Source organism: Coloeus monedula (genome assembly GCF_965178545.1).
Source record: "Coloeus monedula genome assembly, chromosome: 9".
NCBI classification, from domain to species: domain Eukaryota; kingdom Metazoa; phylum Chordata; class Aves; order Passeriformes; family Corvidae; genus Coloeus; species Coloeus monedula.
The window spans coordinates 22,685,257-22,706,030 of record NC_138789.1 but is presented as its reverse complement, the minus strand read 5'-3'; the positions used below and the strand labels follow the sequence as shown (position 1 = coordinate 22,706,030).

The 20,774-nt window shown below is 38.9% G+C and overlaps 1 protein-coding gene across 1 annotated transcript in view; it reads left to right on the top strand.

Moving 5' to 3' along the window:
- Nucleotides 1-20,774, top strand: part of TESK2 (testis associated actin remodelling kinase 2) — a 79,898-nt gene that overhangs the window by 54,303 nt on the left and 4,821 nt on the right. The window contains exons 5-10 of the mRNA XM_082287612.1: nt 144-290; nt 10,465-10,547; nt 12,361-12,436; nt 14,100-14,183; nt 15,288-15,374; nt 18,833-18,968. Of these exons, the coding sequence (XP_082143738.1) occupies nt 144-290; nt 10,465-10,547; nt 12,361-12,436; nt 14,100-14,183; nt 15,288-15,374; nt 18,833-18,968 (613 nt within the window). The remainder of the gene's footprint in view (nt 1-143; nt 291-10,464; nt 10,548-12,360; nt 12,437-14,099; nt 14,184-15,287; nt 15,375-18,832; nt 18,969-20,774) is intronic.

Here is a 20,774-nt window from a genome sequence, read left to right as displayed (position 1 = left end):
TGCCTGCCAAACTCATATGAAAAAAAGGTTTTACTGTGTAACTGAGCTGAGGTCACCTGTTGTAATGATGAATTTTACATTCCTGACAAAATGTTAAGTATTAAGTTAAATAATTAAATACAAATGTTGCTTTGTCTTTTCAGTATATCAACTGTGGTAACCTGGAACAGCTACTAGATGGTAACCAACATCTGCCCTGGACGGTGAGGGTGAAACTGGCATATGACATTGCTATGGGAATCAGTTATCTTCACTATAAAGGCATTTTCCACCGAGACCTTACATCCAAGGTACTGCTTATAAAATTAAGGGAACTTCTTAATGAAGGTACTGTAACTGATTCTTGGGTTTTCTCCCTTTCTCCATTCCATGCAGAGAATTGCTATTTTATAAGTTGTGATCTAAGACATTTTGAGAAACAAATTGAAATGCAGTTTATAGAATTAAAACTTTACTGACAATGTGTTCATAGTTTGTATGGAAACAGGAGAAATTATTATCCTGAAGGAAGGTCATCCCTTAAATGAGTTCAGATTAGGATTTCTCATAAAGCAGCTGCAGAGTTTTTTTAGTTCTGAATTGTGGTTCAGTAAAGTATTTAAATCCTTGGGTAATTAAGCACAACAATCTAACATTTGGAACAGGATAATCATATAAAGAACCCAAATTGAGGAGATTATTACAAACATACTTTAAAATCTCCTTGTTGTTTTTGTTTCCCCGTGTATTTCAAAAATTTTCTTCTGTGGGAAGAGTGACCTTTTATTACTAATTCTGCATTAAGTGTTGTGTACAATCCTGGTTTGTTTTCATTTTTAAAGTCAGTAAGATCAAAATAGCTTGCCTAAAATTTTCAAATTTTGAAATTTCTTCCAGAATAATATATCAGTGGCAGAGTTTTCAATGGGCATAAATTTTTTTTTTTTTCAGTTGTTTTGGTGACAATTTGCATGAATTTAGTTGGCTGAAGTAACTGGATAATTCAAGCTCAGCTAGAAATATTGACATAGGAGCACTAAGATGTGTGAGCAGATTGTCCCAGTATTCACACTGGCTCTTACCACCCATTGTAGCCTGTGCTGAGGGCTTTGCTGTCCTGTCTGTCCTGTTGTCTGGTGCTAATGAGCTGGTTTAAGCTCACTGGGGACCTGCAACATGAAAGTCTTTCAAAACTGTTCTTGAGAAGTCTTCATCATGTCACTTCAATCAAAAGCATCCAGCAGAATGTTATCTTAATCTGAAAGGAATTATTTCTTAGGATTAGAAACAGTTTTTAAGAACAAAACCACAACAGAATGTGTTTGCCAGTAAGGCTACTAGACCTTCATCCAGTTTAGGGGGTTTTTTAAAGCTTCCTTAGTGCAGTGTTAAACAGATGTAGAATGTGCATTTAGTCAAGGTGGAAAAAAAAAAGTTCAACTGGTAGATGAAAGTATTTTGGTGAAGTCATAGAATATTTCCTTGGCTGTTCTTTCAAGTGAAAGGCACTGAATTCTGTACGGAAGAATATCAAATTTATGAAAAATGCCCAGCCTTGGAGTCATGTTACTTTGACATGATACACTCAGAAAGCTCCATTTCAGTCACCTTGGAATGTGCAGATAAGAGATGCATAAAAATACCTGAAAAGACAGCTTGGTGTTCCCCTTTCTTTTTCAGCTCAGGATGTATTTTAATGCACTTAAGAGTAGAGTTACTGCAAGGAACCAAAGTAACTAAGGAGAACTCAATGCCTGCAGCATTTGTCGTAACACGTTCTGTGATGGTCAGTCATATGAAAATCCATTTCCTGGGATCCCTGTGAATGCCTTTGTTCCAAGCTTTACATAACTGTATGTCATTCTCTGGAGCTGCCCTGCCAATGCTTCAATGTTATCTATTGTTGAATGCCAGTTGTTTAGGAAACTGCACCCGCTGGGAGGGGTTCGGGATGTCCCGGCAAGAGCAAACTCATCAGAGGCCACGGGAAGTAGTTAAGGTTATTCAAAAACAAATGAATGACAAATCAAACCCTAAGAATATACTAGCAGTTATGCTATGTTTGGACGGTTCTTAGCATTAAAGTTCTAGTATCTGTGTAGGTCATACTGGAAGCTGTCAGCTTCAAGAATAATACAGAATTTAATTGATGACAGCTATAGTCTGTATTTTTAAATTTCTTGGGGATTTTTGGGTTGGTGGGTTTTTTTGGTTTTGTTTGTTTATTTTGTTTGGGTTTTTTTTTTACATGATCTATGTATTTTCCTTGTTCTGTTTGGGAAGGAAGTAGATGAAACACCTGGCCTTAAACACTCACCTTAAACAACTCACGGATTTTATTAGTGTATTAAGGTATTGATGAAATAAACTTTAAATCTATTGGGCAAACAACTTCCCTTTCGGGCAAATGTTTGCCCTGCTGGCTGGCTAAGTTTTAAAAAAGTCACTTTGTTCCAAAGCAAAACAATGAAGATAACCATAGGAAAAACCTGTCATCAGATTTTCCATTCTCAGACTATGGCTTTTGGCTACTGATTGAGAAGATGCCTTGGCTTTTACCGGGCTTGTACTGGTGATAGGATGAGTTGTCTTCATTCTTACTAGTAAACAGTCAGTGTGTGAGCAAGCTGAAGGAAGATGTGATGGACTCTTTCCTTGGGAGAGAAATTGGATTGAATAAGGGCAAATTCAATACTGTTCTGTATTGTCCTCCTTTCTTCAGTAAACTTCAGTAATTGATGGGATGGCTTTATTATTCAAATGAAGGCAAAGACAAGGGTTTAGACGTTGTCAAAAGTCAGAACAGACTGAGTTTGCTGAGTCGGAGAGTGGAGCATTTTTCTATGAAACTTGCTGGCCTTGACTGAAGTGTGAACAGAATGAAACGGAGCCTTTCCGTGCAGGAATGTCTCTGTGCTTTACCTGTTACACTTAAGACAATAGCCCACTTCAGACTGTCTCTCTAATATGAATTCTACTTAAAAATCATTTGTAATTAATTTAGACCCGTACTTCTACCTTTCTATTTCTGGCAAACCTCTAATTCCTACAGCTTCCTGGAGTGGATGGTGTGATACATAAATTTTACCGCGTCAGTTATGGCAGCAGAGTTGTCTTGCTCTTAGCATTATATGTGTCAATATATTTGATACCTAACAATTTAAAGAAAGAAAAGTTCTTGTCCCCTGCCAATCTGAGATTGGAAAATAAGTGGGTTGGGCCATTAGTGTACAGCAGAGTGGTCTCTCCCCCTAATTGCACCATGTGGAGAGGAGCAGAATGGCATTGGTACCGCAGGACGCCAGAGGGAAGAATGGTTTAGCAGAGTAGATGTAGGTCATTATAGTCGATATGACAGCCCATGGGGATGTCAACCCTCATATCCCACTGGTGCCCCTCCCAATGTCCTTCTGTCAAAGAGAGAGGCAGTGCTTGTTAGAAGGGATATGCTGCCCTGACAGCCGGTGCTTCCCCATGTCATGAACAGCTCAGTGTCTGGGCTCTGGGCTTGGGCTGCTGTAGCTGATCAGGCTGAGCTGCCCTGGTTGATAGCATCAGACTGGCCATTTGCAGCCTGCACAGAGTAGGGGTGTGGGCAGGGTGACTTGAACTTTTTATAGGCCAAGAAATGTGGTGTCTGCACTTTTGACTTGTCATGTAAAGGTTCATGTGGAAATGAAGTCATAGATGGGTTCTGACAGCCAGCCTTGTTGACTTATTCCTTGTCCCCTATCTATATCACCACAAGCCCTATGAATTGTTTTTCATTTGGGCCTTGTTGAGTGTGCAGAAGAAGAATTTGCATTCTGGAATCACAGGAATTTTCTTTATCTTTCAGTGACTGTCAAGGAGCTCTGGTTATGAATTTTAACTCTGAAAATCTTAGTCATAGAAGATGCAATCATTAAAACAGAAATTGTACTGTGGAAGTGTTTCAACAGAAGCCACTGAATTATGATAGAGTTTTTTCTCAATCTGACTTGGTTTTACAACATTCTAGCTGTTGTAACTTAAAATTGAAACAGCCATGTTTAGGAAAGCACAGGGAAGAAGTATCCAGCCTGCAAAAAAATTACAGCAAAATCCCTTTTTACCTCACCCCTCAAAATAACTGTCTTACTGCTACACAGTAGTTTCTTCAACACCTTGTTTGCACTGTACTTGCACTGCATTCAAACCCTGCTCTGGAAGCACTGTTGATTTCCTTGTCAGCTTATGCCAATGACTGCCCTAATACCAGTGAAATTATTCTTACAGTATTCCTGAGATGAGGGAGATGAATAAGATCATCCGTATTACAACAGATTAAAAGCAAGAATATTGGTGAATATTGGGTATATGCTGTAAGACTTTTTTTGGAGTATTTGCATTTTACATGTTTAAGTTCAAAGCAATATGCTCACTGACTTCAGAGGCAGTTGGAAGCATTACAGCACTTATAAAATAGTCAGGTTTGACCCCTGGAGGCAGAGAAAGCACAAGATTAGTAACAATATGTGGAAGATTTTGCTGAAGTAGCTTCCTTGTTACAGAATTCTTCTGTGATGCTGAGGAAGGCCAGAATCCAGATCCCAGGGCATCACTGCAGTAGTCTTAACCACAAGACAGAAGAGCTTCATTTGCAGTCCAGGCTTTCCTTTTCATCTCTTCCCAGCCTTTCTGCCACCCTACTGTTTCTGTGGGAAGAGTGGTCAGAGTCCTGGAAATAGTGGTCCAAGTATTTTATGTACAGCCCCAATTCACCACCAGCATGAATCCATTGTGTGCTCTAAAACATATGGATGCCAGGTGAAAAACTGTCATGTAATTAAGGATGTTACCTTAATGTGTATGCATACGGGGAAAAAGGAAAATTGTTGCAGAGGTTTTACATCCCATCTTTTATGTAATATTATTTTATGATGTAGTGTCTGTTGTATACAACTTCCTATCAGTTTTGGAAAAAATGGCATTATGCACTTCATTTTAGAGTTGGAAGCTTGAGATTCATGGTAGGGGTGTCTGTTGCTTTAGTTAATACAGTAACTAATACATGAAGTATTTTTAATTTGTATTTGTTGCTACTGTTAATTAGTATTGCTGAAACACATTGTGTGGTTTTGCTATGGAAGAGGAATAGGGAGGGGAACAAGACTCCTTGGCAGTGAGAAGTGAACATCCAGGAGTCTGCCCGTTTTTCCAAGACCAATCACACCTAGTCTGTTACTATCCAATACTTTCTGCTAGTGTACGATGCCAGTCTCTGGTCAAGCATTTCATCCTTGTACATAAGGGTTCTTTTTCTTTTCTTTTTTGTTCCCAGTTCCTGCCCCACCAACCTTATTGGTCAAACAATTTGTCTGGCTGACTTCATTTACTCTCTTCCTAATACTCCTGCTCGATGCTTTATTCAGTCTCTTTGTGTTTTGGTCTTTAGTATGTTTAGCCATTTCTAGCTCTCCCCAGGTTCTGCTGCTCCAGGTTAGTTCTGATCCCAGCCTGTTTGCTGTATTTGCAGTTCTTCTGTCCTTGTAATAGTATGTGGGTTTTTTTTTTCCCTGGCTCAGGACCCTGGTCTTGGTCCCTGCCAGTCCCTGGCTTGAGCTTATCCTCTTGTCTTGTCACCTTAGTTGTGCTCTCAAATTCCTCACGCAGCATATACCGTTCTACTCTATCCCTGTCTACTCTTTGCAGAGGTGGCAACAGGAGCATCTTATACAGAGGTCTCTTCACATTTCAAGTTGTGAACATGCCAAATTTGGTATGATACCATAGGCTGATATTTTGATGGTTTACACCCCCTCCCTAAAAATCCTCTATCAAAACTGTTGGTTAAAAACAAACAGGCAAACCTCCAAACAAATGCCTTTTAGTTTTGCAGAATTATGTATAATTGAAAACAAGGTTTTATAATTAATAGTAGGTTGTGAGCAGTTTTAGGGAACCTTGTGAGCTCCATTGATGATAAAATCTATGAAGAAATTGTAGTCTCTAGGCATGTGTATGTGTGTGTATTCCTGCCGACATCTGCTTTCACTTCACAGTGTGTAATGGCTCAGCCTTCTCTCATTGAGAGAGGAGCAGTCTCAGTTACTATGGGACAGAATCATGTATGTAACCAATTACTGTGGATTATCTGATGTAACATGAATTCACTGCCTTTGGGCTTGAAAGTGACATGCCCTGACTTCCTACCTTGTATGCTGTTTTCTTCTTTAAAACCAAATAAACCCCAGGCCGTGAACAGCACCTTTGTCTGATGAGTTTCATAGTTGCTGTGGCAGTTGCAAGGTCCCCTTTGTGCTGGAATAAGCTCTTGTCTGGATATTTTGCACTGCAAGGGAGGGCTTGCACTGAAAAAAATAGCTGTTACAGATGGCTATTTCTAATGATAGTCTCAATACTAAACTTCTACTGATACTTTGGGAACCAAATGGAACCTCTCCCTTAAGCATAATAATTTCAAAAGTCTATCTAGTACTGTAAACTTCCTGTTACACATTTAATTCTCAGTGGGGTTTCTCCTAGGGGATAGCACTTTTAAAACAGCTGATACATCTCAGTTGGCCTTTAATTATTTTAATTCGGTAACAGTCATCAGAAGGTTGCAAATGACACTGCAGTAGCATTTCTGTGTTTTCTGGAGTGCAGTAAAATCTCTGAGCAGTTTAGCTTATATGTAATATAAAATAAAACGATGGTGTTTCTTCATCTAAGCAACTTAATTTTAACTCTTGAGTCTATTTTCATTTCTGTTTATGTAAAAGGAAGAGTAGAATATTGCATTCGTCTTAGTAGGATTATGCTGTGCAAAGCAGATGTTAAGCTCCTGTAACACAAAGGGGGCTTTATGTTCTTTCACATCTGTCTGCATAAACAGCTCTGTTAACTCTTTAGGACTCATGTGCAGAGCTCCTTGCTTCTATTAAGAGACTGCCTCAGGAAGGACTGATGAGGTCCCTATTTTGGGAGGAAAAAACCCTCAAAAACTCAGCTGAAGTCAAATACTGTCCTCTTTGACTGTGTGAGCTGCCAAAGAAAAGAACATCCCTGTATGTAGAGGTCCAAAAAGAAAGCCTGAAAAGGTCACCAAGTTTTATTGCCTTGCAGCTTATACAAATAGTGCAATAGTAAGTCAAAAGTGCTTTCTCAAAGCTCATGTTGTGAAGCTGCTTGGCGTTTCATTTCATAGGCGGTGGTTGAGAGGCTCTTTGCACTAGTGAGGGGTTTGAACTCTTGCATCTCTGAGCCAAAATCCATTAATGAAACTACTTCATGCTGCATTGAAACATTATTTTTTTAATAGAAACTGAGAATATCACTTTGTTGGAATAAACAGTGCAGTTTGTACTATTGTACCTTTCCTACTAAGATACTACCTCTAGATTAAATTCAAAAGCTCTTTTCAACCTTTTCGTCTCTAATGAAGTTTTGTCCCTTTTCAATCTTGATTTATTTTGTTGGTAGAATGTGAATTCTTTGTCTTCCATTGGGTGCACATGAACCACAGTGGGCTGTGTTATGTTACCTATTTATGAATTGCATCTTAAATCTGGTAACTCCATTATTTGTGTTGTGGGTTTGGCACAGTGTCGTGTAATGGCATTACTAAGATGGGAAGTGTGGAGAAGGAGTATAATGGTGCTGAGGGTTGGCCTTGACTGCTTGGAGAATTGCAGCACAGAATGCAGCTTTACCATCTGCACAACCTTGCCCTGAATGAGCAGCACAGGCTGGAAAAGTGACATCTGACCATGCTAGTGTATGTAGAAAGGGCTTACTACTGATTTTGCTAGGAATGGGCTTTCATTCTTTCTGTGTTCCAGGAAATTGGTGCTTAGCTATGTAAAAATTTGCCCCAGATGAATTAAATCAGTTTAGTTTCACCACAGTGAGCATTTGTAGTGACACTGGAATTTTATTGTATGGTGCATGTCACCTGCCTGTGGCTGATTTAACTAGGAATACAAAAGTCACTCCTGTACTGGAATACGTATCCTAATGAATTTAAATTCACACTCATCATTTCTTCATGTGCAAACAAAAGACAAGCATCCACTAATGAGAGAGAACAGTTTAGCTTCCTTCTTTATGTAATTTAACATTGTGCAGCCCACCACAGCAGAAGAGCTCATCAGTACTCTACAGCAGGAATGTTGCCCAAGGCTTTCCCCCAGTGCCTTCTCCTGGTGTTAGTGGCCTCTCCTGCAGGACCTGTGGACCCCACAGCAGTGGGGTGTCTGTGCTGTTGGGTCTCTCCAAGCATTTGCACTGAAAGGCAGCCTGGCTCTGCTGCAGGCAAATCCTGCTCATCGGGGAAGGGGCTCAGAGCTGTCAGGCAGCGTTGGTTTAATGTATGATTTATCTAGGAATAACCTACTTGTATAATAGTTCAGTACTGTACCTGAAAGCTGAGACTGCCTGGGGCTTGGGGGGCAGAATTGTTCAGCTTCAGTTGGTGATGTATCACTGTCTAACAGGATGTGATTAGATACTGGTAAGAAGCTGAAGGAATATTTGCTGTCAGGATGATGTTTCATTTAAGCTTCCTTTTGGTATCAAAGCAGCCTTGTAAATTATTGTGGATCTTGAGCAGACAGATTTTTAGTTATGTTGAAAATAGTTCTTAGTCGGGATGTAAATGTTCCCCCGAAATTTTGGAGATTGGGGGTTATTGGAGAATAGCAATAATCCATAAAATCCAGAAGGTAAAATTAAGTACTGGAGTCTTGCTTCTCAAAATGAACAAAATGTAAATAGTCATGGTATAATGCAAGAAGGAAATCTATATTTTAAAACTAGTGTTTATGAATTATAGAGTTTTTTTTAAAAAAAGTTGAATTAAGAATCATCTTCAGTGGCTGAACAATCTGTGGCTGAAAAGTAACCTGAATTTTTTTCTGCATAAAATAGTATGAGCCTTCTCGAACACTGCAAAATCTTTGGTGTCCTCATGGACTTGTTTCTGTGTGGTATGCAATGAAATTCCACTTGTCTGAATCCTTGGAGTAAGATTTTTCAGTTAAGTTTTATCCTTCTCAGTTTTAAGTCCACTTACAGTGACCAAATGTTTAAAGAGAGGCGAGCTGAATGAATGCACTCTTTGATAAAAGATAACAAAGCCCGCAACTGAGAAGCTTTGCTGCTCTTTGGGCAAGCACAGTTGATTTAACGTGGTACGTGTTTATGAATCCCCAAACTAACTGTAGTTGTTATACTTGAGTCATGCTAAATAAATAAAGCTTTGCATCTCAGAAGCCTGGCATGTGTTTCAAGAGGCTGACATGCATTTTCCTTACATGATCACAGGAGTGGCTTGCTTAACCTTTTAATTGGCAGGAAGAAAACTCTCTTCATGGCCTGGGCCACAATCGTATCTGAATAATATAAACAGTGATGACCTGAACTTGATCTTTTAGACAAGGGACTCACTTTTCTTGGTAGTTGCATTATACAGACAAGCTAATGCTCTGGGGTCAGCAAGGGGCTTTTGTATATCCAAGCACAATAAAGCCAGAAAGTGTTTCCTGCTGTTTAGCTAATTAATGCAGGGTACCACTCGGTAGGAGTCGGCAGTAGGTTTGCTGCCTGTCACTGCTATTGTACTGCCCGCAGGAGGATACGGGACAAGGCATGTGGGAAAGGAAAGAATTCTCTGTCTTGTTCCACCTATTGCAGGATAGAACAAAATGCAGGGAATCAGCTATCGATTCATTTGGTGAAATGGGAAAAGATGTGGTACTGGAATGGTAAAAGCATATTTCTCAGAGTTGTAAATAAATGACAAAAAGAAATCAATAATACCCTGTGTGTGATGTGATGCTGTTAGAGCACAGTTATCTCTATGTGTCCTTAAGTTGCACTCCGTCCTGACACTGGAGGGCAGTGAAAGGAGAAGACTGACAGCATTTCCCTATTAGACTTTTCTCTTAAATCATGTCTTATGATATACTGTAAAATAAAAAATTTTGAGACCCTAAAAGCACATATAACTTGGTTATATCTTACATTTTCTGATGTAAGTTTACTGCAAAGCAACGAGTTCCTTTTCAATAGCTAATGTAACAAAATATATAAAGGCATTTAAAGTCTGCTCTGATCTTGTATTCTGGTCAGGTGCAGGCAAATTGTAAAGAGAAAATATAAGGTGTCATAATGAACAGCATGTATTGTATATTTGAGCATAAGGGAGCTAAATCATCTTAATTCTTGTGAAAACTTAGCAGGGTATGTGCTGCCTGTGGCTGCCTGCCTTCTCAGCAAGTTTTTAAGTGGATTATTAGGTAAGTGGAAGGCTGTTTGCAGCATCTTAAGTTTGACAGACGTGATTGTGCAGGGGGATGGTAGGGGAAAAGTGTTGTTGCTCTCAGACAAAAGCTTCTCATAGATTAATATCTTCCAAACTGTATTTTGTAGTCTTTTTTATCTATTTTTAATCTGGAATGTTATAGAGGTTTCATGCCCAGACAATAACTCTTCTGTTTGGTTTTCGTTTTGTTTTTCCAGAACTGCTTAATAAAACATGATGAGAATGGATACTCAGCAATAGTTGGAGACTTTGGTTTAGCAGAGAAAATTCCTGATCACAGGTATGCGAGCTAATCTAAATGGAGTGAGAATTGCAGGACAACTGCAGGTCAGAAGCTCTAGTGAGCCAGATCCCTGGGGCTGTTTTTGCACTCTGGTACAGAATTTGCAAAACATACCCTCAGTCTTCAGTCTGGAACTGCAGGCTGGATAGCCAAGATGTTCCAGCCTTAATTACTGTCCATTTTGATATTTACTGGTGACATTTATTCTTCAAAAAGTTTCCAATCACTAGAGGATTTGCTTCAGCTTTTCAGTAGATCTTTTAAGCTGGTATTTGGGAATTTTGGGTTTAAAAAAAACCAAAACACAAACACAAAAATACTGTCCAACATTCTGGATTGGGATGATTTTGTAATAAATGTCATTTGTTGATTTTAAGCAACTTTATCATCTTTCCTCTTTCATAAACAATATTCAGTGGCATTCCAGCATTATTCTTGTTTAACCTCTGGGTTAGTTTTTAAGATCCAGGTTTATAACAGAGCAAAATAAAATTAATTATAAAATTACTGTCTAACATTATCTTACCATTTTACTTTCCCTAGGATGAAATTATAATCTTAACTCATTTGAGGAATGCACAGGGGACTGTCACAAGCTATTGTCACAATTGAAAATAGTCCTTTTGTCATCCCTCCATTAGAGAGATCAAGGACAAGGATTTCATTGTTCTCTCTGTATATTGACTTGTGTATTTCAAAGTATTCTGACTGTGAAATGTGCTGTCAGATTTTCTCCAGTGTGTGTTTCTGCGTAAAATAAATAAAAAGCCTTCCAGCACTTTTGACTGCATAGAAAACAATAAAAGTTGATCTCAGCTATGCACAGTTCTTAAACTGCACATATCCAAAAACCATATCTTGAGAGGTCTGAAGGCTTGCATGAATATTGGTGAAATTTTGGATCTTAAAGCTTAAAGTGAACATCTTAATTTCCAAACTACTGATAAGTACAGCCAATGTTTATCTTGTAGCTGCTGTGGAGTACCCAGTGAAGTGCTGAAAGCTTCAGCTGTGTTCAGATGAACCCATCACAAAATCAGGAAGGCACTACAGGTGCCTTAATGTGTCCTTAATACCCAGCTTTGAGATGCCCCGAAAACTGAGATTACAGTTAAGGTAGCTTGAGACTAAAACAAGCAACATTACCCACTATTTTGTTTTTATCTAGCTTTACCTCCATTTTCAAATGCAGCTTTGTTCTTTCCAGTTGGCTGGTAACAAGCCATGCTACTTTGAGGCCTTCAGAGTCCTTTTCTTTTTTAAATAGGTATTCCCTCAAGGTCAGCTAGGTGTAAGGCTGGAGGCCTTTTTTAAGGCCCCACTATTCGGCCTTATGGAAACTCCAGGTTTTTCAAATTGGGTCTATTCTGATTACTTTTAGTTTTTCCATATTAAAGGATTCATCTGGTCAATCTTGATTTTTAGGGTTTTTTTTTAAATACAGTTAGTAGATCTTTATTATTTTAAATACAGTTTGACTTCATTCAGAGCTGCATATACATGTAGGGATGATACTTGCATGTCTTGCTGGGTGAATGGAGAGCTTGGCATCTAGCCCAAAACTGATGACCACAAGCCTTTTTATGTGTAGATGAAGGAACCAACTCTGCCAAGAGTTTGGCAATAAAAACTATTGAACAGCCGTGATCTTAAAATAAAACATTCTTTTAAAGTGGCTGGGTACTTAAAAACTAGAAATAAAATATGAGTAATTGATTGGGAAAGTTAGTAGCAATGCTTGAGCATTTAATTAATGGTTCTTCCTTCTCTCCCACCACCTCCTATCCATATCTATCCCACATCTATATAGTGAGAAGTTACCAGTTGTGGGCTCACCCTTCTGGATGGCACCAGAAGTTCTCAGAGATGAGCCCTACAATGAGAAGGTAGGTACATGATATAAATGCAGTTAGCTGTCAAATGTTTCTCTTCTGTAGTGGTATGCAAGATTTAGAATTTCCATAATATTAAAACTATTGTTATTTTCACTTGTGGTGTTTCTGTACTTAATAGATCATTCAGACTGAAGGAGAGTGAGAGTTAAATAGCTAATGTTTTTAATTCATGGTGTGTAATCTTATATGGAGATAGAATTGGCTTTAGGATTGTTCTCTGTTATGCTATTTCCATTCTGAAACTCCCCACATACTGAAATATAGTAATGTTTTGTTGATGTAACACAATTTAATTTAACCAAATCTCACAAGAAATGAAGCAAAGTTGCTTCCCTGACTGTACACTAGTGAAATCTGGGTAGAAGTAAAAGGTCTGTGTGTAAATTTGCATGATTCTGTGTGTGTATATATATATGGATGGATGAGTATATATATGTGTGTATAAATATGAAATATAAAGCAGCATGTCTTAAGATGAGAGAAAATGTTGTCCATCAATGCCTTGATGAGACAAAATGTTCTCCAAAGGTATTCCTACGTCTTTCTGTTCGTGTCCTCAGGAAATGTTTCTTTCAGAGGAGGATGAGATCACACTGGTTTTTAGAAATGGTGTTTTCAATCAATCTTTTCTTTACACAGGATTTTCTGTCCATTACTTCAGCCCTGCGAGTGTAGCTTTTCTGTGATAAAGCCCATATCCTGTACCTCTCTATATCTAGAAGTCAATAATCTGTTTAATTTGTGGTACTTTTAACTTGCAGGAAAGCAGTAACTACCTCAGTAACGAAAGTAATAATTACCATTTCAAAGCTTTTAAGGAGTTTTAAGTGACCTAAATTAATAATAAAGTACCCAAATCTATGGTGCCACATTCTTTATTAACCCTACCAAGGGGAAGACTAAAGAGGAAGCAGCATGAAAGGTGACATATAAGCCAGTCTGATACATAAGGGATGAGGGATGCAAGCTTCTGATCTGCAGACTTGTATTCCATGTTTTCTTAAATTCTCTTACCCGAAAAATTCAGGTGGGTGGAAACCTGAGGAACTGTGCAGCTCCAGAGGTAGTCAGATAAGTGGTTACTAAACGTCATGGAAATTGAGCACTGATACGCAGTGCTGCTAGATATCTCAAGCTTTGGGAGGACTGTTTTTTCCAGAGGTACTGAACTGAGAAGAGGAAGATGTAATTTTTCTTAACAGCAGCATTAATGTTCTGGCTAGGCTGTGATCATGTGTATTCTAAACCTGTTTTTCTAACTACAGTGATATATAGGCATGTCATGTTTTGGCTGTGTTTTTAATTATTCCCATGTGTAAGATATCAAATGGAACTTCACTATTCTTTGTGCAAGGAAGGATTTTTTTATTTTTTAAATTTTTACACTGCTGAATTAAGAGTGATTTGGTGGGTTTTTTCTTTTTTTTTTTCTTGAAAGAATTTTAAAGTTATTGCTTTTGTGCAACAAGAATGCTTTCTGTGAGTATGTATTTCTTCACACAGAAAATGTTAGCTCTAATGCTGTTGCTCAGTGTTGTAAGGCTGTGGTGTTGTTGTTTCATGATAGCCATTTGGGGTAAGGAGAAACTCAGTGGCAGATAAGAACGCTGAGTATTCATAGCTGAACCATGTGTCTATTCATTTTTTCTCTCAGGCAGATGTGTTCTCCTATGGCATAATTCTGTGTGAGATTATAGCAAGAATACAGGCAGACCCGGACTATCTGCCTCGCACAGAGGTGAGTGGTTGTGTTTACAACATTGGTGGGAGGTGGCGAGTCTGCCATGATAACGGCTCAGCCTTTAGAACTTCTGCCACTGCTGCCAAAGATAGGATGAATAGGTGGGACATTAAAAATAGCCTGTAAAAGGCTGTTGCTCTTTATGCTGTTATTGTAGGAAGCTCCATTGAAGACACTTTCTCAGAGAGTTTGTGCTGCTGCAATTCTCATGGGAATCCTTTCTGCCCCTAACTGGCAGTACATCGAGAGCACTGCAATGCAAACTCTTCCTTTTGTGGAGCGATAGCTCATGTGGACTTCTTGCCAGGTTCAAAACGGGGCACTTTAGGCACACTGCACGCACTAAGCCGCCCCCCCTTGTGAAAGGGGCAGGGGCTCTGTTAACAGCAGCTAAAATAAATTCACCCTTATTTTGTGTGGACTCTACTAAGCACTGTGGATCTGAGTTATAATTGACTAATTAAAGACACTTCTTTTCTTTATTCATCCCATCTGCAGGGCAGCTTTTGACCCTCGGTGGGGGTTATTCCAAATTGTCTATCCCCCTCCATTTCTGAAAATGGAAAATTGTTTAGGTCTCAAACTGCAGTAAATAAGAGATCCTTTTTTAGTCTGCCCTTCAGATTTTATAGACATGCACATAAGGAACTGGATAATTTGTATTACCAGTACCATCCACTGAGAAGTTAGCCATTTTAACTGATAACATTTCCACCATAGCAAAACCTCTGGTTTTAGAGTAGGCTGTTAATTTGCACTGTGAAAGTCACTATAGTGAAACATCATAGTATAAGGTATTGTTTCCAAATCCACATGGGCAACATTTCAAATGCAGTGGACTGCATTTGAATCCAGGAAGAAGGATGGGCTTTGGTGTCAGCCCATTGTCTTACAGCTATCCTGTATCAGTAATCCACACTGGGAACGCTGCAGTTCGGAGTGTGCATGGAGTTTTCTCAAACTCCTCTGTAATTGTGGTTGCTGAGAAGGTGTTCATGGTTATTCCTGATGATTTCACATAGGGACCCCCTAAAAAAATGATGCTTTGAGCGAGATGGAAGACCTAATTTGTTTCTCTATGCTTTGTTGTCGTTTGTACAGAATTTTGGATTAGATTATGATTCTTTCCAGCACATGGTGGGAGACTGTCCTCCTGACTTCCTCCAGCTGGCCTTCAACTGCTGTAACGTGAGTATCTTACTTCAGGGGGAGAGATCTAAACTGGAGTTCTCTAAATCCCTCTGGCTTTTGAAGATAAAACTTAGAGCATTTACAGAAGAGACTTGAAGAGCTCACCTATAGAAGCAATGTACCCAGAAGTCCCTTTCAGTTTTTATAATCCTTCCCTTCCCCTTGCTAAAAGGTTTGCCTTGTGTTTTTGCAATTCTGTGTTCTGTCATGCCAAACAAATAGGTCTGGCACACTGAACAGCTTCTTGCAGGCTGCTCAGGCTGATCATAACCAGTTGGATGCCATTGACACTGGCTAACCCTCGGGCTGACAAAATCCAGCTGTTGTTGTGTGCAGACCTGCTGAGTTACGAAGGAAGGACTGAGTTGCTCTTACAAACAGAGGGGACAAACAAATCAAGAGCAGGCATTAAACTACTCTAAAGTGTCTATATGATGCCTTTTGGAAAAGGGCTTTGACATCCAAATCCTTAGCCTGTGTCATAAAATCCAAACTTGGACCGAAATGATTTAATATCTGTAAGGCTATAGGCCATGTGCTGTATGGAGAGAATTTTCTGGCAATTATTCAAGTAAAATTGTGATAGGGCTGGATACCTTCCTGGCTCCTTATTGTGAAAACTCCAGGGAAGTAGATCTCTTCTGCTGGTTATCCTGTAACAGAGTTGCTAGTACCAACGTACAGTAAACCAATTTATATAAAATAAGAGAACCTGAGCTTCCACCACATTCAACTGAAGTTGGGAATGTCCAGTTTACTCAACTTAAGTAGAGGCAGCTTTTAAAAATTTTACTGCACAAAACTTGGCCCTGGATTCACAACCAGGCTGCGCTGGAACCGATGCCAGCACTGTGTCCAAGTGAGTGCTTTGAAGAAGTCTCATCTCTTTGTGCTTTTGATGGTTATTTTTGACCCAACCTCTCTCTTTACTTTGTATTAGTTCAAAAGCCCATGCTCAAGGAGAGAGCAGTATAAAGGTGAGAATGGGGGCAATGACTGACTGCTGCTTTTGGCACCACATAGCATAATTTAATTCTAAAAGTGTTTGTGGAACTTACTGTGGATGAGCTATGTAGCTCCTCTTGTTTCACCTTAGTACAGCAGAGCTTACTTCACCTGGACAGTGGTACATCTGACTCATGTTTATGAAGTGCTTTGATTACATGAGCACTAAAGGGTTTGGTTAGAGGTAGGATTTGACTTTGGAAATCTCAACTCCCAGCTGCAGACTCCAGAAATGGTACTGCATCCAAGCACATGGTGCATGATTCAAAGCAATTTTTCAACTCTGAAAATCAGAGTAAAACTGTTCATGAAGGAAGGGGCAGTAACCTTATATTCTCATGTAAGAATTTGGTGTGCTCAGAAAAAAAACGGTTTTCTCCTACTCATTACTGTCAAATGCAACTTCCTGTATAATAAATGTCCCTTCACTGAATTGAAATGGAAATTACTGTCTTGTGATCCAGCCATTAATATGCTGATTTCAGTGTGGGGCATGCTGGAATTCATATACCACTCACCTAGGAGAAGGAAAATGGAGTAAACAGATAAAGCTTTCTCATATCTTCCTAAACATGCTGTTCTTCAGTAAGAGGTGATTGCTGTGGTAATTTGCTCTGAGACATGGACATTTATATAGCTTTTTATTATTTAATAGGTCAACAAGGTGTGAACTGTATAGCCCAGCTGAACTAATGTGCAAAGCCCTAAGATTTTCTACAGCCAGCAAATGTGTTTTAAGGCACACTAAGAAAACCAGCAATAACTGACATGTATGAGTAGTGGATTAAAATTTAATTTACTGTTACAAAGTGTGAGGATTTGTAAATAAGCACCTGCAAGGAAGGCTCCCCAACAATTTTAAGCATACATGTGGGAATATTTAATAAATATAATCATAAATTATCATGCAAAAAGCTTACCAGGATGAGCTAAGCTGTGGGCAACTGCTGCTTTGAGAAGGAACCTTCTCTTCCATTTGATCAGAATCTGGATTTCTCAGGGATGGAAGAGACAAATACTGCTCTGAGTAACTTTTCCATTGCTGCTCTTGTCTTGGAACTTACCTAGCACAAATTAAAATAGCCAGAGAGCTCTTTTTACTTCCTGTAACTTCCTGTAGCTTGCAACAGCTCCCTGAGATTCCCAAATTAGTAAGTTTGTCAGAGTACAGTGTGTGCTTCAGTGCTGCCCCTGCCCTACTCTTTCAGTGAAATAGGGAATGCAGAAAAATATGTTTTCCAATGCCAGGAAATTCCAGCTGCTGCTTTAGAACAATTTTCTTGCTGCTCTTGAGCTCTTCAAGTGTGGTTTCTTTGTTTGGTTTTGTTACTGTACATATGAATTTTTAGCCTTTTACCCCTTGTTGCCAGAAGGTGTTCTGGCATTGCTGATCATACCAGTTCTCTTCAGAAAAATCCATCTCAAACAAGCTGCAGGGCAGTATCAGGGAGGTCTTTGGGGTTTGTTGTGTAGAAAGCACTACTGTTCCCATTGTAGAGGTGAGATCTGTCTGGGCTTGTCCATTCTGAAAAAGCCTTTAGAAGGCTGGAAACAGCAATCAGGTCAAGCGGAATCTTTTTTATTACTGGAATGAAGTGAACTTTCGGCTGCTGAATTAGATGTTGCTACCTACAGTAGTGAAGCCTATGACATATATACAGGGTCAATGCTCAAAATGATGAAATGCCTTCAAAGTTACTGCTTAAATGAAGCTGCTTGCCCTGTGGTACAATTTTAGTGTTGGACTTTGTTTAGAGATCTGTATCTGCTAGCATGAATAAATAAATACACACTGAGAAATACAGACTAATGCATATTGATGAGTAGGGGGAATATTTTACCTGGGAGATTTTTCCTTTTCCTAATTTATAATTTTGTCAAATTATATAACCACCCTTGCTTCTTTACACGATAGACCAGTATACCAAATAGTATGGCTAATTAACAGATGGAAAAATACAACATTTTTGGCTTTAAAATCAGCAGTGCCATTTAGGTCTGTTTTAATTAAAGCCACAAGGAGATGATGGAAGAATTACAATCTTTTAAAGGCTGACATAGCTGTGTTGTTTTGTGCAATCCTTTTGAAATAACATTGGTGTATAATCTGTTTGATAACCAGAGTCCAGAAAGAAATCCTGTCCTATGCAAGCTGTTTCAAGCAAACCAACCAACCCCCCTCACAAAGCATGAATCTGACAGTTTCCCACCTTTTCAATTTAAAATTTATCCTCTTCATAGAATATTTACAAGTTGCTAACTAAATGTGAGAGGTGTAATAGAATACTGCTTTTCCCCTTCTTTACGTAGGATTTTTTGTAATGACAACACACTTAAAACTGTCTCGAATTTCCTCAGTTTCCTCAGATTGTCCCTCTTTCTGTCCACCCTGTAAGCAGAATAGCATGGACAAGCCCACAGGGACTTATTTGGTTTGTGTGCATTCACAGATGGATCCAAAGTTGCGTCCTTCATTTGCTGATATTGTCAACACACTGGAGGAAATGTTAAACCGCCTGAGGAATGAGGACTCAGAGAGAGACAGAAAGTTCTTGAACCTTGACAACAGTGAAAGAAAACCAAAAGGTAAGTGTCTGTATTGTACAAACATTGCTTCGTGCTTATAAAGAGGAGACGAAGCTTCATATTTTGAAAACCGGTATTTTGGCTATATATGGTGTTATTTAGTTTGTGAAAGACTTTACTCAAACACTGAAAATTATTCTGGAGCAATGCTCTATACTTTGCATTGCAGAATGTCTTCTGGTGAAAAAAAACCCCAGCTGTTTCTTAAAGTGCCTGATAAGATTCTGTCCCCAAGCTCTTGAGAGGAAATCTAGAGTTCATTTGGGAATGGTTTTGTAAGTTGCTAATAGTATACGAAAATCCATCAACTTTTTATTTATCACTGCCATACTTAGTACATATACATCATTTCTTTGGTGTATGTTACATGTAACATTTAGAGGCTTCTTAAATTCCTTCAGGAGGAAGAGCGCAGAAGATGCAAGAGTATTATAAAGTACCTAGAAATACTCTGAAAGACGAGAAAAGATGAGTCCCAGGTCTGCTTGGGAATGTTTGCCTTGAAAGGTTTTCTCTAAAGCTGTCTGGTGCCACCTGGTGTGGGGAGCAAACTCTTGTAGCCTGGGCCGTATTCTGACTTGGGTGTTTTCTGTTAGTACACTTCTGGCATTAGAAATTTAAGAGTACATTAAAAATAGTTTCTCATATTATGTGGCTATACAAATGTGCAACATATGGACATACCTGTCAATCTGTAATATAGTTGTAGATTGAAATAATTATTCTCTACTTCAAACCACATAGAGTTAATGCATGTGGTAATTCTCCCACACCTGGAAAGCATCTAAAAGAGGTGTGAGTTAAAAAGGAAATTTGTTTTGTTTGTTTAGGGTTTTTTGTTTGGGTTGGGTTTTTTGTTTTGGGGTTTGGGTTTTTTTTTTTCCTTTTCATTTTTCTGGCATTCTCCCTTTGGAGTACATGTACAAAACAAGTACTTCTCAAATAAGTGTTACATGCTGTTCTTTGACTTGCATAGTGTTTCCTACATGGAATGACTGTAGTCTAAACCGTGGCAATATTTAAAGGGAAAAGTGAAAATCCATATGTGCTTATTCTGGAAATGGTAATCAAAAGGAGATATCACTTCTTTATACCCATTTGTTATCACTCTAACATGGCTTTTCAGAGGTTCCTTGAGAGCCCTGCCAGATACAGATTCCAAATATTCAAGGAGTTAACATCTACCATTTTCTCATCCTAGTCTAGTGATACAGCTTTTATTTATAAATATGTGTGCAATAGGTGCAAATACACAGGCATATGTACAACTTTTAAACTCCTATTCATTAGGGTCAGACTCTCATATATCCCTAGTTTTATACTGGATAATGTACTGAAAGAAGGCTGGGATAGAATGATTTAAAATCTGCATGGTACAAGGAGGAACATTTATTTTGGTCTTAGACATTTCCCATCAGGGTGAAAAAGTCCCAATTTCTTTGGCAGCTGTGTTTTGTACTGGTTCTCTTTTGTGGTCAGTAGCACCAACAGACCGTGGGCAACCTCTGCTGGAAGCCAGGATGATAAATCCAGAAACATGCAAATTGCTTTTCTCCAACACCACCCTGTGCCATCTCTGCTGTGGCAGTGTACTGGCAGCAAGGAGGTTTGAAGGGGCTCTAAAATACACTGAGAAGAGAATGGTGTACTTGTGTTTGTGCAGGAACTTAAAAGGAAGGAGCAGACTTGTGCTTATGGAACATAGTTTGGAATATCAGAAATGCAGCTCTTTTCTTTACAGTTGTCATGAAGGCTCTGAGAGTGAGCAGACATACAGCTATATAGAGCTTCTTTAAGCTAAGAGTA